This window comes from Aptenodytes forsteri, unplaced genomic scaffold, assembly GCF_000699145.1.
Source record: "Aptenodytes forsteri isolate BGI_AS27 unplaced genomic scaffold, ASM69914v1 Scaffold181, whole genome shotgun sequence".
Taxonomy (NCBI): domain Eukaryota; kingdom Metazoa; phylum Chordata; class Aves; order Sphenisciformes; family Spheniscidae; genus Aptenodytes; species Aptenodytes forsteri.
Window position 1 is genome coordinate 170,412 of NW_008795702.1, and position 18,594 is coordinate 189,005.

At 35.3% G+C, this 18,594-nt stretch overlaps 1 protein-coding gene across 1 annotated transcript in view; it reads right to left on the reverse strand.

The window, feature by feature from the left end:
- Window positions 1-18,594, reverse strand: part of KCNT2 (potassium sodium-activated channel subfamily T member 2) — a 141,067-nt gene that overhangs the window by 95,119 nt on the left and 27,354 nt on the right. The window contains exons 7-9 of the mRNA XM_019473093.1: window positions 14,829-14,903; window positions 14,241-14,324; window positions 13,572-13,666 (exon numbers count right to left, since the gene is read on the reverse strand). Coding sequence (XP_019328638.1) covers window positions 13,572-13,666; window positions 14,241-14,324; window positions 14,829-14,903 — 254 coding nt within the window. The remainder of the gene's footprint in view (window positions 1-13,571; window positions 13,667-14,240; window positions 14,325-14,828; window positions 14,904-18,594) is intronic.

Genomic DNA, 18,594 nt, shown 5'->3' on the forward strand with positions numbered 1-18,594 from the left:
AAAAATTTCTTTACTGAAAGAGTGGTTAAACATTGGAACAGGCTGCCCAGGGCAGTGGTGGAGTCCCCATCCCTGGAGGTATTTAAAAGATGAGTAGATGAGGCACTTAGGGACATGGTTTAGTGGGCGTGGTGGTGTTGGGTCGACGGTTGGACTCAATGATCTTAGAGGTCTTTTCCAATCTCAATGATTCTATGATTCTATGACTTTCTGCTTGGAAATCTAACAATTCTTCTAGCTATGAGCCAGAGGACTTGGATACCTTGGACTGTCTGTGTCTTGTTTGATTTGATCGGCAAGCTCCATGATTTAATCATCATTATCCTCCTGCTCCTCACTATTGTTAACTCTGGTGGAGTCCTGATGGTGTTTTCAGTGAAATGTTTTGGTTGAGTGAAGAAGCCTGAACTTTACAATAGCTAAAGAGTTTTCTGAAAGTCATAGAAGTTTTTATGAATTCCATCTGAGTTTTCTTCTTTGGGCCACCTGTTTTGACCATGTGTTTGCTTGAAGAAAAAAATTTCAAGTCTGATAATTTCTTTGGCTAGAATTCAAATGGATCTATGCATATAACTGTTTCTAAAAATCAATGAAATCCAAAACCTCACAGGACTATTCTGAAGTGTGAGGTGTGACTGTTTAACAATCACAAGTATGTTTATGATGGCTTATGATGAAATACCAACAAGCTACATTCTCAAAATAGGGTACTTGATTATACGCATCATTTAAAGGAAGAGTACAGGTAGTATCAGGATGACCAAAAAACAGCAGACATATGAGCGAAGAGGGGAGCTGATTCAAGTAGCCAGCAAAATAATATGGGATTAATGACCACAATACTGGAAAGATGAAGGCAGGGGAGGAAGAAGAAAGATCACCATGAGTACCAGGACTGACAGCACACTATATAGTTAGTCTCTGCTATGTTTTGTCTGCCGTATTTTCTTTTCGATTGCTTAGTCCATGGAGAATATTCAGTAAGATTTTATTCCTACTACATAGTCACTACAGCCCTTAGAATTAAACTTCCACTCTGAATATTCAAGAGGGAGTATTTCACATTTGCCTTAAAGTTGGCTGAATCTTTATTTTCTGCATTTTTTTCTTTTTTAGTTTTAGAATATTAGCAAAGCGAACAAAAAATGATCAAGTGAAGGAGCACAGTTGAAACGTGACCCACAATCGGTTTTTGCCATATTTATCCAATTCTAGTAAAAGTACATACATGCCCACATGTAGCTGTGCCCTCTCATCAGTACTTTTATTTTGAACTTCTTTGCATAAAATATTTCCATTTACTTTATTTTCACTGCTCATCACTAATGATAACAAACTTGCCAAATATAAGACTGTATTTAATTTGTTGATATCAACACACTGTAAACTGAAAAGCAAATTAAGTACAAGTGCTCATTCTCAGCAGTTGACTAAGGTTTGTCATGTAAGCCAGTAATAATAGATGTCCTGAAAATATGAAAAGGTAACTCAAAAGTTTATTGGAATTCCATGAAGAGTTTTGCTCTTACGCTGTAGAGTTAAGCAAAGCAGTAGAATGTATGCGATTACAGGAGACCATAATGTATTGGACACCTTTAAAGAGCCTCATCCCTTATATGATCTCCTACTCCTTTTGTAATATACTAGTAAACATACTACTTTGCTGTGGAATGTAATTATGTACAGTATTCTGTGCCCAAAGGAACTGACAATTTGATTTCATGCCTGTTGTTAAGTTTTCAGTCTGCAAAGTCAACCCACGGTTTGTACTTCAGTGTTTACTAAATGAATACCAATTATTTTTTCTTCCTCATTGCTGTGACTCAGCCACTTCCACTCTAATATACAGTATATATAATTTTTCATATATATTGCAGAAATGTACAACTTCCACAACCAAAAAATATAGCTGTATTTTTGCGATGAATGGGAGCATATATTCAACCTTAAGCTTACGTTTGAGTTCCTTTATAAGTATACAGTTAGATATTTTACTGAGGTTGAGAGATAACAAAACTTAATATAATTTACTATTTTTAACTTTTTTAGGAGCAGGTTTTAATTGTCAATGGAAGTACAGAACTCATTAATCAGAGTGCTGTTTATTTGGATTATACCCTAAAGGGTCTTTATTTACAGACTTCTACTTTGTGGGGGAGAGGGAGAATGGAATAACAGTACTAGAAATACAAATTTATTGGAGCTGAGATACCATTTAGAGATTAATCTTTAACAGTCTCTGACATCAAATTGATGTTTAATTGTTGTGACTAGGTCAAAATGATTGACAGACCTGTATGTTTTGGTAAAGACTTTTGTTGAAGACCACAAGCAATTATCAGAGATTGAGTTTACAAGTGTTGTGGTTTAACCTGCAGGCAGCTAAACACCACACAGCCGTTCGCTCACTACCCCCCTGCCTCTGCGGGATGGGGGAGAGAATCGGAAAACAAAAAGTAAAATTCGTGGGTTGAGATAAAGACAGTTTAATAGGACAAAAAAGGAAGGGAAAATAATAATAATAATGATAAAAGACTATACAAAACAAGTGATGCACAATGCAGTTGCTCACCACCCACTGACCAATGCCCAGCCAGTTCCTGAGCAGCAGTCACCGCCCCCCGGCCAACTCCCCCCAGTTTATATACTGAGCATGACATCACATGGTATGAAATATCCTTTTGGCCAGTTTGGGTCAGCTGTCCTGGCTGTGCCCCCTCCCAGCTCTTGTGCACTTCCTCGCTGGCAGGGCAGTATGAGAAGCTGAAGAGTCCTTGACTAGTGTAAGCACTGCTTAGCAACAACTAAAACATCAGTGTGTTATCAACATTATTCTCATGCTAAATCAAAACACAGCACTATAGCAGCTACTAGGAAGAAAATTAACTCTATCCCAGCCAAAGCCAGGACAACAAGTAACATTTTTGTAATGAATCATACTTTTAATTCTTTACTTCCTTTATTTAAGCTCAGTAAGTTATCTTGGCATGTGACAGCTCTGGCATGGGGGATGGGGCCCCTATTGCTAATGGAAAGAATATCACACACAGGTGAGTTACAGGAATCCATAGACATTTAACTTTTACATGTATTTGTTTATCACCCAAATGTGATACTATGTTTGGATGACTGTCTACCCTCTAGTCTTCACCTGTTTGAAAAACATCTGTCTAAAATTTATAGTAATTTCTAATGGATTATCAAGTATACAGAAGAGAAAAATGAGAATTTTTCCTTTTAAAATTCACTGTAAATGCACTAAAATCCGTTGTCTTTTTAGATCATCTCATATCATATGCACAGCTCTGCTACAGTCTCTGAGATGTCCTTTCAATATTCCATAAAGTTATGCCTAATACAGAGTGTGAGTGAATAACTCCTGGTAGCTGGTGCCAGCTTCTGCTAGTATGGCCAAAGTTGTATCAACATCTTTTTTAACTCTTCACTTTCTGATTTGAGAAATATGAACTTTGCTAAACTTCACACCCTTAAAATACAGTTGGAATATGAAATAGACAATAAAAGTGAACAAATACTAAAGAGTTATGCTGATCACAAATCAGCATAATGAGTTACTGCTCATCAGAGAACCAGAATAACTGATGGCATCTAATAATACAGTTAAATGTGTTAGCATAAACCACCATAAACCCCAAACTTTAGTAAAGTAAAATAGTTTGTCAGCCTAATGAATCAGTCAATGAAAGATATATATATATATATATTTTTTTAAGTCTGCGTGCTAATGACAACTTCATTTTTGAGCCAGGAATTGTGAGTGATGATGGTTTGCTGCCAGGCATTGAATTTTAAATGGTGAAGTAACATCCTCAACATAATTAGTCATCCGTCATTACACATGGCATTCTATTTGTTACTGTCTAAAATGATATAACATTCTCAAAGACAGCATGTGAGTATCAGGTTTTTCTTTTTAGTGCAAAGATAAAACGAAGTATGTGAAATGTAATGTGTTCCTGTAATGAGAGTTAGAAGACAGAGGTTTTTAACACTTATTTTATATATCAAATTGCCCCTTTAAGGAGAACTTTACCTGCTTTTATTGAAGTCCTCCCAAAACCAAAGCAAAACCTAAGATTTCTTTTACCAATATGATTATACAGTATTTCACAGCCTGCAGACTCTGGTTGTATTCCAGATTGACTTTTATTCTAGCATTTTATTTTACCAAAGTTATTCTTTTCACCCCTGTTCTGAAGGTAACACGCGTATTTTGCATATGTAACATTTACATTTTCACACAAGATATCTACTTACAAGCCTGTGATTCAGCAGAAGGTGTATGTGTGCATGTGTGTTTATAAACCAATGGAAAGCTTACTAGAGAACCCACATCCTATTAATTTGCATGCCTTTGCATGCCTGTTGAGTTTACCTCCATCGCTCCCTATGTCTCAATCCCCAAAACCTTTTCTCTGACTGCATTTTTTCCTGTGGATCTCTTTCAAGTGCTGATACTTTTGAAGACATACATGTCTCAAATGCATATTGCATATATTAAAATATGGTAATTGATTTTTGGTAACGGAATATGACATTCTATTTCTCTTTGACATTCCTTATTTGTCCTTGCTCTTTGGATGATTACTTCTAGATTTCACCAAATCCCCCTTTATTATGTCATGGGGTTCACATGGTAATTACGGAATTACATGTTGTGGCGCCAGTTCTGTCCTTATGTACATCAGTGTGACAGAAAATGAAAGCACGCTTTGCTAATTTAATTTTTAATTTTACTATGACTTTACATATTCCTTATAGTCATTCTATGTTGTGCTATGTTCATGCAAAAGAAAAATGACAGGATTGTATTTAGATTAACTTTGAGGAATTTTATGTGTTGCTTTACAAGTGTTGGCAAGCCATAATTAGTTAACATTAGCAGTAGCTTGATTTTATTTATCTCCCACAAAATTCAAAATATGATTGCTAAAGAAAGGATGCTATGGAGATGCAGTCTTTTAGAATTGTATTTCTAACAGTCCAAATGTTATATGACTCAAAATAATTTACTTTTTTTCCTCCTTTCATAATGGTAATTGGTCTTTGCTGCCAGAACAACCTTTGCTTGTCATGGTATCTGGTAATATTATTACTGTATTACAAGATGTTATGATAATAAAAGCTGAAAAATTGTTCTCCCAATGGCATATTCAGAGTACATAACATTTTGCAAAATATTGTTTATCCCTCCCAAATATTCTCAATGCATCTTTTTGTCCAGATTATTGTAAATATTAGCAGCATTTGGTATCTGAGAGACATTTTTACATCACATGAAACTTATTGGGGAAGATATTGGGAAAGAACCTGAGAGACATTTTATCTCCTTCTTGGGCAGGAGTTTGTTTTTGAATCTATTTTTACACTTTAAAATGCATATTCTGATACTGAATTTGCAGTACCTTCACATAGCAGAAAAAAATGATTAGAAGAGAATGATCGCAAATGATTCACAGGATAGAGGCTGGAACTTTCAGAATGGAAAGTAATATAATGTCTAACTGTCACCAAGAGTAAAAGTCGTGCAAGCCATGCTGAAAATTCTTCCTAGCGTCAATTAAAAATACTGATTTAAACAACACACTACTAGATTGTGAAACTGCCATTGCATTAATTGTTGAAGGATGATTTACCTGACCTATGATGTAGAGTTACATACCATACAAAATATTAAAATATTGTGTGGTACAACAATAGAGAACAAAAAATGTGGATAAGTTTATTTTGTCTTTCAAATTTATTCAAATTTAACTTTGCCCACCTTTCTCTAAATTCAGTTTGGAACTACTGATTTTCAGGTTAATAAATGATCTGCAACCTGTGCTAGAAAATCAGCAAAGCTTTGATTGGAACTTGAGAAGATCACAAGTACCTGAAGCTCTGACTCATCTTCCAGGGTACAATAAAACAATAGAAATCTCTCAATCCTATTGTTTACTTTCTTAATTTAATATTTCTTTACATATTAAAAAAAATCAGAGGATTTGCTTATAAATAATCTGTTGTTCAGACTGCATTTTACAGAGGGTTTGTGAAGGGCAGCTTTCTGAGCTACCATTTAGTCTTTCTGATGATTTTTTATTTTCAGAAGAAAAGATGACAGCAAATGTGTATCTCATACTTCTCATACTCGGAAGATAGTTTAGATTGAACTCTCTAACCTTTATGACTTTGTTCCACAGACCACAGTAAATAGGCTATTCAAATTATTATTAATTTCATTCCTCTCTGTGTCTAGTTTTAAATGTTCCATTACATCAGTTGCACAAAGAATTCCCTGCATGTAGCATGGGAAAGATGCTGACCTAATTATTTTAGAAATAACTATGTAGAAACATCTAAAAAGATTAACAAAGGAAACATTATGTCACTACCAAGTTAATAACTAAAATACCATGAAAATCACTGTATAATTATCTAGGTTTCCATAGAAACCATGTGTGATGGGTAGCCAAAAAGACTTCTGATTGGGCTTCCACACTTCTTCTCTCCCTATAATAAATATGATTTCTGTTCTGCCTTTCACAAACAATTAACCAGTTTTTCAGTAGCTTAAGTCCTTACCCTATACTCTTTAAGCAGCACTCTTTAACAGCACTAATCACCCATATGCTTTTTTAAGATCTGAACTCTTGAACTTAAACATGTAAAAATATTTTAAAAAATTTATTATGACAAATACCATGCTATTAACCAAAGGAAAAAAAAAGACAACAGAATGAATTTATATATGGTAATATTACTGTGTTGTCACAATACAATACTTGTATAAAAATAAGCAAAGGCACTAATCCAAGAAATGAGTTGGGTTTTTTATTATATTTTGTCATTGTAATTTTTCATTACATTTTCTCATCAAGCCTTCTCAAAGGCTTTGGCCCTCAAGTACTAGTAATACAGATGTAAGCGCATGATCCCCAGTGCTAGCAAAGGTGAAAAAGGTGTGGCCCATCCCATACAATACTTGTATAAAAATAAGCAAAGGCACTAATCCAAGAAATGAGTTGGGTTTTTTATTATATTTTGTCATTGTAATTTTTCATTACATTTTCTCATCAAGCCTTCTCAAAGGCTTTGGCCCTCAAGTACTAGTAATACAGATGTAAGCGCATGATCCCCAGTGCTAGCAAAGGTGAAAAAGGTGTGGCCCATCCCATAAGTCCATATTCCATTACAAACAGTGGGAGTTTTATCTGAATTTTTCATTTAAATAATCTAGATTGACACCTATTTATGGTAACACTCTGTTTTCACATGCTTCTTATACAGTAGATTTTAGCAAAGCCACATTAGAAATTTCTATACCTAAGAAAAGATAAACTCTGTATGCAATACGTTTTTCTCCTACCAAAGTTGATGAAAATGTTGTCCTTGTGTTTATGCACACAGTTTTTCCCAGAAGGCAATAGTTCAGCTAAACTTTAATTGAATTTATAGATTATAGGTTTGCAAATAATAAATGGATATTTTAAGAAATGTTTTGTTATTGACCTTCCAGAGGCTGCACAACCTTTTTATTGTTCCATCACTTAAGGAAGTGTTAAGGTAGTGTCTGAAGTAGACCTCAGTTCTAACTGTATACACTCACAGGAGAACTACCCACACATGCTGCCCTGATTCCAGCAATCGAGAAGCAGGACAAGGGTAGGGTGGAAGTTGGTACAATGGATTTGGAAGGTACTACATGTGCTACCTGGTGTACTTCTAGATCTATTTGTATGTTTGGAGAGCACTGCATAGGAATATTTCAAAACAGAAAATAGAGATCCTTTGTTTGAAACAAGCAAGTTCCTGACAGATCTGCTTTATTTCAGAGAAAGAAAAGCACAACTGCTATTATTTTAATGCTTTGTGGGATTCTTGTAATAGTAGAATAAGTTATTTTGTATTATTTACAGTTACTTAGAACTTTCAATTAATGTTCTGTAATATTCTGGGATTTAAATTCTGCAACTCCTGTTTAGTCTGTTAGATCCTGAGACTTCATGTGCTTTACCACTTTAGAATCATTGGATTTGATCAAACTAAATGACAGAATTACAGTTTAATTTTGTGCTATTTTTGAATGCAGAAAGTGTCTCTAAATCATAAACTGAGATTGGGCCTGAGCACTGAGAGTGCTATACAACAAAACATAACATCACAGAAAGAACTGTAGGCCCGAAAAAACCACATTTTATTCTACATTACATAATCCGCTAACACTCTTCAAGTTCATCCTACTTAATGCTAGGCATCTTTCTCGGAGAACTGCCATTGTAGGCTCCTGATATAATCAACACAGAAGGACAGAGAAGCACAGACCTCCATGTGGTGATTTAGTTCCCTTCAGATCTGCATTGCCCTCTGAGTTGTCTGTCTCTACTTATTGATAATAAAGGGAACTGGAGCATTGAGATGCTTTATTTTCTCTAACATTATGTGGGATTAATCCTTTTTTGTTTGGTTGGGTTTTTTCTGTAATATAGTGTTCCAAACCTGAAGGTCTTGATTTGTCTTGTTTGGACTAAATCATTGTCTGGATTTGTCTCCATCCTTAAAAGCAACTTATTCATGCTGTTTCCTCCAGATGAGAATTTTGACTGTGTAATTGACATTGAGGCTACAGCAGTGGCATACTACCGTTTATTCTGTAAATCAGTGTGTGGAAATATCCTAATTTTCTGATGTTGAAAGCACTGAAGGGTAAAAAAAATGTTAAGATTGACCTCAGTGAGCTTTCAATGAAGACGTAAGCAAAGTTTGTGCAGGCTTCTTAACCGTCAGTATGAAAAAAAGAAATGCCCATCTCAAACAGCTTGTAGCTACCTTTTTCACATGATAATCATTCTATACTGGTGGTATATGACTAACACTGATTTTAAAAGCAAAATAAGTCTTAATAGATGATACACTGAGTCACAGAAAGATGCCTGAAATAGTCATTTACTGTTATTTGTTGTCTTGTACAGTTTATGGAAATAATTAGTATTCCATTTGACAAACAAGTGCAAACATCCATTAGCTAAATGACACAACGTATACTTTGACTAGGTCTGTAACTTTCACTAGAACTCTATCAATAGTAACTGTTGAACAGTGTCATATAGGAGCACAGATCTTTTAGTATATGTATAATTGCTCTGGTTAGGAGGCCACTGAGGTATTTAAAGAAAGAAAAATTATTGGACAGCCTAATGTGTCTTTGAAATCAGAAGAAAAGAGAAAAAAAAAAATCTTTGTATGTAATCTGTAAACTACAGACACATGGAGTTGGTCTTATGAATTTATTGATCTGCAAATGAGTTCTACCCCCAGATCCATAAACAATTATCATCAAAAATCAGAGTGGAATAGAGCAAGAATTTTGTTATGTGATTAGTGTTTGTTCTGTAATAACGTTGAAAATTGTCAATTGTATACAAAAATACAGAAGGAGTCTTTTCCTACTATATTCTGAGTGCGAAGAACAGCTTGAATAATGATATCTAAAAATTTTGAAATTAGCTAATTAGCTGTAAACATTAGATTATTTTTTTAACTTTTCATCTGAAAGTTTACACCTGAGTTATAAGACCTAAGTTCGAATGCATCTACATGTGTAACCACCACTTATAAGATTCTGTTGTGGAGATGTAACTGATGGGTTTGCTCATGATGCATGAAGCAGAATTTAATTCATTTTCTGTGGGTTTTCTGCTAGCTATGGTAGAAGTTATTTTGCAAATACTTATTATATGCAGACAAGAGCAAAGTTGATGAGGCAGAGCTCCTTTTATGCATTTATAATTTTTAAAAAATATTTTCTATAAATATGCTGTTTTCTTGCAGCTATTGTACATAATATAGATCCCCCAAACTGATCTTTAAAGTAAATTTCTGTTGAGAAAGATGACCAGTCAAATGGTAACAAATGCAATGCTGTTGTCTACATACTAGAAGAACAAGTAAAAATGTACTGGGCTTAGACTTGCCAAATTTTCTCCCTCCATGGTAAACCATTAGGAGACCAGGAGGTCTGGCCAGGTTCTTCCCCAGGGTCCTGGTTGTGCTGAGGCACTTTTAAGTGACTGGGACTGAATAGTTCCTCCACATTTGAGAGAGCATAATTTCAGTTCTGGCTAGACAGATAGATGGCAGAGGCGTGTTCCTGCTCACTGAACTTGCACCCATACAAAAATCAGACATAAGTATCTTCTGATATAAATATCCTCTCACTCTGTAAACACACAAGCTTTCAGAAAAGATCCTATAATGTACACTCTGCAGCAAAATTGTACTTTCAGAATTATCAGTGGAGACGTGTCAGCTCCAATATGCTTGTACATATCCAGATATTTTGTACTCTGTACAGAACTACAGGTTTCTGTTACTGCACAAGAAAGTAAAGAAAGCATCTCCCTCGCACCTCAGCAAAAACCTACTTTTAAATATGTTAAAAATATACCCAAAATTCTAAAAAATTGATTAAGGAGCATAAGCAATGCTGGAAAGTAGTTATGCTTCAGCATTTATTTGTTTTAAACTTTGTCACAGAAATGACTATCAAAAAACTTACAAAAGGTTTCAGTCTCACTTGAAGCAGTAAGAAAGCACTTTTGCTGCACCGTCTCAGTGCACCAGTCTAACTGAACTGGTAAAAAATGGAAGTAGAAAGAGGAGTCTTTCTGGGCTTCATACCATCTTGGACTTCTTATAAATGGTGTCATACCCATACGAAGCTATGTGCCACGTCTTTCTATGTGTCTGATAAAAAAGCACGGTTTTGACCAGAACCCTGTGTTGTAAAGTTATATTGACTTTGGAAGTGCTGAGAAGCCACTGTTCCTATTGAAGCAGATGGTAAAAGCAAGCCTGTCAACCAGGAACTGAGAAGGCCTGTGGTGTTGCAATTTAATGCATACAGTGCCTGAAAGTCGCTATGCCATTAAACTTACAGGTTGGCAGGGAGGCACGGTGAGGGCAGTTATCAGTGGCGCCAAAAGCACACCATGAGCATGTCCCCATGGTACTGAATATACTCTAGGGGGAAAGTGCTCTGAAACTGCAAGCACTGTATTTAAGCTACTAATCTAGGCTTATTAATTTTGCACTACTGAAGCTATGGTACTTCACAGACCAAGGCAGTATCTCTAAATGTAATCAAAACATGGTTATGAAAACAGACCAGTGCTAGCTCAAAATTTTTTTGTGTTGTGCTCCATTACACGTATGGATAAGTCTGGTGCTGGCTCCCATATGTGTTTGGGGAGAATACACTTGGTTACTGCTTGCTCTTGCAGAAAATGTGAAAGATCAGCCTGGTGAAATCCATCCTTAAGTGGACAGATTCCAGAAATGGACTTTGCTCCTCTTTCAGCATGAAGAAACTTATGTAAGCTCTAAATGATGTATCTTAAAATGAAATGCTGTCTCAAATTCACCATAGATGTAACATAATCAAACACATTAAGCTAATTGATTTTGACTGTTTATAGAGAATTTTTTGGATATTTTAAAAATATACTCTAATATAAAATCATATATAGATAGGTAAAAAAGTGTAAAAATGCCATTATGTGTGTTCATGTAAGCAACAGTAATAATTACCTAAACAGAACTCTAGTCTTAGGCAAGCTGCAGATGCTTGAACAACTATTCTTAGTCATTCCAAAAGTGCTTCATTTCCTTAGTTATTGCATTACTGGGTGTTTTCATCCTATTTAGCTTATTTTGCAGTCTAGCAGGGTCCATACTAGGTCAGTATATAATGATCTATAATGAGCTGGTAACTGCGGCTGTTGAGACCAGACATAATTACTGTAAGTGAGCTTGCCATTTTCTGCATGTTTTACTGTCAGTTATCAAAACACCTGGTGGTGAGCATGATGTTCTGTTTAGCTGCAGCTTCTATACCTTATTCAACCAGGGATCATCATGGTGAGTTCTTAGGAAACATTCTTGTTACTAGCTTACTTCAGAGAACTTGAGAACTGGATACATATTTTGTTCAGCAGTTCAGTAAAATACTGAAGTAGGTTAGTAAAAAAGGTGAAGGTATATTTAGTCAAAAGTGCTTTGTATTGTAAAAAATTCAAAAGCAAAATTAGACCCAATTAAAAATGTTCAACTGCTACAGTGATAGAATTTTTATGCATTCTGGTTCAAGTATTGTAATCCTTATTCATATAAAATTTCCTCTTAAAGGGCCATAATATTCAATAGCAAATTTAATCTCACAAAATTTTGTTACTGTTTAGAACTGGCAGCATTTGTCATTATGCAGTTGTGTGGCCATAAGACAAAGGGGAAAATTGGACCATTCGTTTAGCCACTGGCTAGAACAAACTCCTCTTCTTGAATAAAGGACAGAAAGGGACAAGACTGGGAAAGGCCATGTGTTATTTTACACTGTAATTACCAAAAGGGTTAGGCAGCACATAACAGTGGCTATCAGAAAAATAAGCTAGAGAAATAAAGTAAGAGAAAATCAAATCACTGTCTTTAAAATGACAGACCAAACTTTATCAGTGTGTTGACCCAAAGGCACCCTGTTTGGCAAAAAAAATACAGGTGATTTAGCCTTTCCACACAGAATCATCTTCTCTGTTCACTGCCCCCTTGTACAGCATCTTGTAACACACACATTCTTCTTATACAGAAAAAAAAAAATTATGATACTCACTTCTCAAGCACTACTGCTGAGAAAATTCTGTATGTTAAGTAAGCTACCAAGCTACATTATAACCACTATCCATTTATACAAACATAGGCATGACCATGCTGGGTGAGACCAAAGACTCCTGTAGTCTACTTCATCTGTCTCCAGCCCTGATCAACAGCAGATCCCTAAGGCATAGTATAAAAATGGGGCAATCAAGTGGTGTTTCCTTTGGATCTTTTCCTAGCCTCCAATAATCTGCAGCTCATGAATTTCATTAACCAAGTATGTTTAATGCCCTCAACAGATTTTTCTCCATGCTTCCCAAACTTCTGTATATTTAAGTTTTCAAGGTCTTGCAGCAAAAAGTTCTTCACAGTAGCACGTTTGGGTTGTTTGAACCTACCATCCACTACTTTCTGTAATCTAGATTAATAAAATCTACACTTTCTGTAATCTAGATTATTAACAGCTGTCCCCTGTACTCCTTATGGGAACCTGACTTGGTCATCAGAGTGATAAAGCTGAGATCTTGAATACCTTTCTTTATCTGTCCCACCAGACAGAGGAAGGTGACCTTAGTATGGGTACTTCTGTTGGTACTCTTCAAATTTGAGTCACTTTTCCAGAGATTGCACTCTTGGTACATATGTAAATTTTCTCCCACCCCTTTCTCCTGCTTTTTTGCATCATCTGTATTTCCTTCCTTAGAGTGAGAATTATTCCCTTTCCCATGCATGCACATTCTCTTTCCAAACGCAGTGTATCAGGACCCCAGTAGTAACAGGTGCTAGTTAACACTTTCATTGCAAGTATATTACTCTTTTTATTTTAATGCATGATTTCTAGAATGCCTGTTTTATCACCATGTAGTAAAGGAAGAAAAGCCAATATATATAATAAAAACAAAGGGGTTTTGGCCACTTACCAAGTGAAGATAAGACATAGTAAGGTAGATATTAAAATGAGGACTTGGTTAAACATTGCAGACTGTGTGCGTTGGATGGCTCTGTGAAGATCATTCTATATTAATGGAAAATAGGTGTTATTTTTGGTTTTGAATTAATAAGGCATGAGCTGATTCTACAGAGGAATTATATAGTGCCCTGATAAAATACAGTCATTCAAATGATAGATCCTATAGAAGGGTGCAAAAGAGCCAGCTGTGATTCTGTGATTATTTAAATAGTTCTTTGTTCATCCTGGCACAATTCTGATACTATTGCAAGCTGCCTTAAGATCTGTCTGCTCATGTCTAGCTTTCAAATTACAGGCTGCAAGGACCAATTAAGGCATAGCAGCTGAGTTCCCTGCAATTGCATATGAATGGAAGAGTAGCAGAACCAGCCATTCCAAGTTTCCCTTATTGGAACAGTAACAATTTATACTAATTGAGATTTCACTTGATGTCTTAATTTTTTCTAATTTTGATGCAGAAAGCAGTTTAGCAATACTTGACCATTTGTATAATCTAAATACAGATCTGGTTAGCTTCCTATTAAAGTTGGACAGTGGACTGTACTGCCAAAATCCCACTAAAGACAGTATACTAAAAAACCAGAAACTCTAAAATAGTTATTTCCTTTGTCATACTTACAATCATATTCTCTAAAGCATGCTTTGCCAGCCAACAATTTAAAAATACAGGAATAAACAGGTTTCTTAGGAATGGCCAGAAAATCTGAAAGAAAAATTAACAAATTCATTAAAAGCTTTTCTATTCAAGAATAGAGCTTTTTTATTCAAGCAGCAATGAAACACTTGAGAAAAATACTTATTATTAATGTGTTTCTAGTGTAAGATATGGCTTTAAATAACATTTTTTCTTCCTTTGTGATAAACTGTATGTAAGATAATTTAATAAAATAAGGACAGTCAGTTTTCAGTGCAGACACCAGAGATTCTTAGATTTTTATATCTAGCTGGTTTATTTTATTGATTGTGCTGTAGTTTGAGTCAGAGGGTTTTGGTTTTGTTTGTCCCCTATCAGGGAGGAAGGGGAAAGTGATCTGTATTATTACTTCATTCAAGTAGCAAACTATCTTCTTGTTGTTGACAAATTTCTGTTCCCACAGGCACAAATTTGTCATCCACATAAGATTCAAATTTACTCCAATAAAAATTAAGACTATTTGCGCAGCTATAAAATTGCGATGTGCAAATGTATTAATTCAAATATGTTTACCGTGATGATGAAAGGGACAGCATTAATTATTTCCAGGAGAAAAGGTATTCTCAGAATTTGTTCCCAGATATTTCCCTTCAAAGAAAAGGAAAAAAAAAAACCACCATGTCACAGTAGGCTTACATATAGTTCTGATGAGAAGTATATGTGATATTCCAATGCCACATATGGAGTCTCTTCCACTAGCTGAATTTCAGGAAGATCATTCACCTCAGATTTAAACATATATGTCAAATGTGAATATAGAATATAGGCTACTCTGGCCTATTTTTCTTACTGTTTATCATAATGTACCTCACAGGTAGAAATATATACTTTTAAATCTGTATTTTTACTAGAGCAGTTCTCTGTTTCCATATATTTCCTTGCTATGACCTAGTTAGTAAGACAGCTCAAATGGAGAATTCTAATTGCATTAACTAGTCAACTCATTCTCTCAGCTAATGAAGAGCTTCATTAAATTAAGTTTTCATTTTTTTCAGAGAATAATATGCTCCTGTTTTCTTCTATTGCATTTTTAGGTAACTTGGAATCACACACAGACATCTTGTCTCTGTTTTTTTGTTCTTCAAAGGTTAGTTTACTTTTATTTTTATGTGCACGCTTACACACAGATAAGGAGGTGAGGGTCCTGTCCTAAGGAATTACCTTTTTAGTAATTCTCATTTTTCAATGACTCTTCATACAAGTAACAGACAACCCTGCTGGCAAATTCTTTTATCTGCAACTCTTTCTACTTCTTTTCTTAGAAACCTCTAAATCTTTAAAATCCTGCATTACAGTGCTTTAGCTTTTGACTGTGCCCAAGTTTTTCTTACCTTAATGCTTATTGACTTAGTGTCTGAAATCTAGAGACAAAGCCCTAGTACAGTGTAAGAGTTGCAGAGACATATATCCAAAGGATATGCCCTGCTCAGAAGATTTTACCATCAAATCAACTGTTTTGATTACCCCTATACACAGGTGACTGCCCTATAGTCCATACTAACATTTGTTACGAATGATGAGCCGCTCTCTGTACATCCGTCTGATAGAACTTCATGGCAAAATATAAAGCAAAAGAGGAATGCAAATATGTTGTATTTTCCAAAGAAAAAATACCAGCTTGTTTTCTCTTAATCTTGTTTCATTAGCCTCTGCATGTTAGTCACAGAGGTCTGGATATTTCTCTTTATTAATTCTAATCCTGCTATTAAGATATTAACTTATTAAGAAATAAATATTAAAAAGAGGAATGAAATTAAGTTAGGGAAAGATAGCAGTATTCTATAGTGAGTCCTTCCTTCCTTTGCATTTATCTTTTTATCTTTACTTTGTATTTCCTCTTTCCCAACTGTTTTGGAGAGAGAAGTAAGGAAGACAATCCAGTGTTTAATATTTGAATTAGGACTACAAGATCAAAGTTCTGTATTTCTGCCACAAACACTTCAGTACATTTCAGGGCTTTTTGGAACTTGATCTTGCTTACATGAAATCAGAGGTCTTCCCACATATTTCAATGAAAGTGGTACTGATCTTTTAATCTGCTTACTGTTAGCTACAGGATGGCGATAATACTACTTCTTTTCCACGTCTGAGTGGTGACTGTGAACGATTAAATGTTGGGATGAAAATCCATACGTTTAAAAAAGAAGGTATTTAAAATTCAGTGACTTACAGCTTTACTAACTCTATATCACGACTCTGTCATAGGTAATGCAATAACAATGTAGCATATATCATGGCAATATTACAAGAATTTGCAGTACAGCACTATATTTTCAGTTGCAATGACATATTAATCTTTCCTGTCAAAATAACCAGCTGATATAACTACTGAAAATTAAATACAAGCTCCATAGCATATAAAATTCTTTTTCTATTTTTAACTTTTCACATCTGGAAGCCATTGTACCTATGGGGCAGGGATTATTGTCTTCCATGTAATTGTAATTGGTGTGAGTTAAACATACTTGAATAATCTTAAATATTTCATGTGGTAAGCAGCCCGGTAAACAGAAGTGAAATTATTAGATTGTAAACTGAGGTTTTATTTGTAGGAATAATAAAATCAAAAGAAAATTTGATTTTCCCAACTTGACCCATTCTGTGTTTTCACTAATTTCCTCATTTTTATTAAGAGCTTTCTTTTCTGCATTATAGAAAAGAAATGTCATATAATTTACTTGTGCAGACAAAATGCCTGTGCAGATGTGCTTGAGGTACTTAGTGATGCGTGTAAGATTCTGGCTTCCACATACAAATGCGTCATGTCTTCTGCAAATCTGCCTTTTGCAGTGAGAATGTATGGTAATGATAAAAGCAGCTCAGACTGCCGGTGCGCCAGTGATATAGTAGGATTGCCAGATGTCTCTGATGAGTTTTGGCAATGAAAATTTCTAATGTAGACATCTTTCAGAATTTTGGCCAAGGGCAAACCCTCATGTAATCGGTTAAGCTGTGAGAATGCAGATTGTAAACTATTCATTCTTGGATCCAAGTGATCAGCAGTGTAATACAGTGCTACGTTCTTTGCATTCCTCCCCATATAAAAGCAATAAAAAACGCAAATCCACTGTATCCCAGTAGCATGGTATACTATTATGTCCTCACTATTCTGCATGTTGAATCATTTGTCATATGTTATCAACCAAGTGTCAGAAAGGTAAATTCCTTGCAGTATTCTCTCAAATGACTGCTTTATTTATTTTACAGGTTATTTGTGCAATCCTAGCAATGTGCACACAAATGCAAAACCAATCATCTTTTTCTTGTTGTTTTCTTCCCGGCTCATCCTCTGACTTGTGCCTAAATTGTAAAAGCTTTGGAAATGTTGGCATGAAATAAGTAATCTGTCACAGATTTACATGATTTACACTCCTTCGGCCATCCTGGCTGTGCAGAAAGGCCTCACAGTGGGCGAAATAACAGCCCTCTTGGCTTCCTGAGACTGATGTAAAACTAGGGTAAATGGCTGTATCATGACTTCTCCAGATTGTAACTAAGAGGACAGGACCAGAGGGAAGGAGGTGTTTGCATCAGGTGGATTGCCAAAGTGCATTTCAGTACTATTATTCTTCCTTGCGTTACTCTTATTCCCTTATGGGAAGTGGAAATATAGCCATCATAAAATTGCCTCAACTTCTGTGACAGGTATATGCAGCAAATCAGGATAGTAGAGCTTTACACCCATTGCACACTAATAAGTAACTTCTCATGGGAACCGACTTGCCAGTATTTCTTTCATCGTCTGTACTCACTGAAATTGATGCAGACCACAAGCAGAATGGATAGGGATAAAATGCTGCCCGATAAACTCAGGAACAGTATAACTTGTGATTGCTCTTTGCTGTCTTGGCACTAGATGTGTTAATTTTGGATTGCTTCTGCCTATAATTGATTCGCATTTGTAACCCCCAACACCTAAATAGTATATGCTACTTACAAGGATTAAGAACAACAATTTTTAGACAATAGACAGTTTTAAGCCTCAGCATTATTGGCTGCTAAGGAAAACATTTATACCATAATGACTTGATAAGCACACTAAAGTACGACTCTCTAACTTCAGTGGCGGCTCTGATAGCTACTGAATGTCAGTAAATTCAAAAATTAAAAAAAAAAAGATTATGCTCCAAGATATTTTCAGCTTTAGAAACCAAGTCTTTTCAAATTTACTTTGATAAATGATATTAGTATTTTTTCTCCTGAAGATACTAAAAATGCAGAGTACCTAAAACTTACTAGGATAGCACATAACAAAATGTAATGAAGAAAATTGAATAAA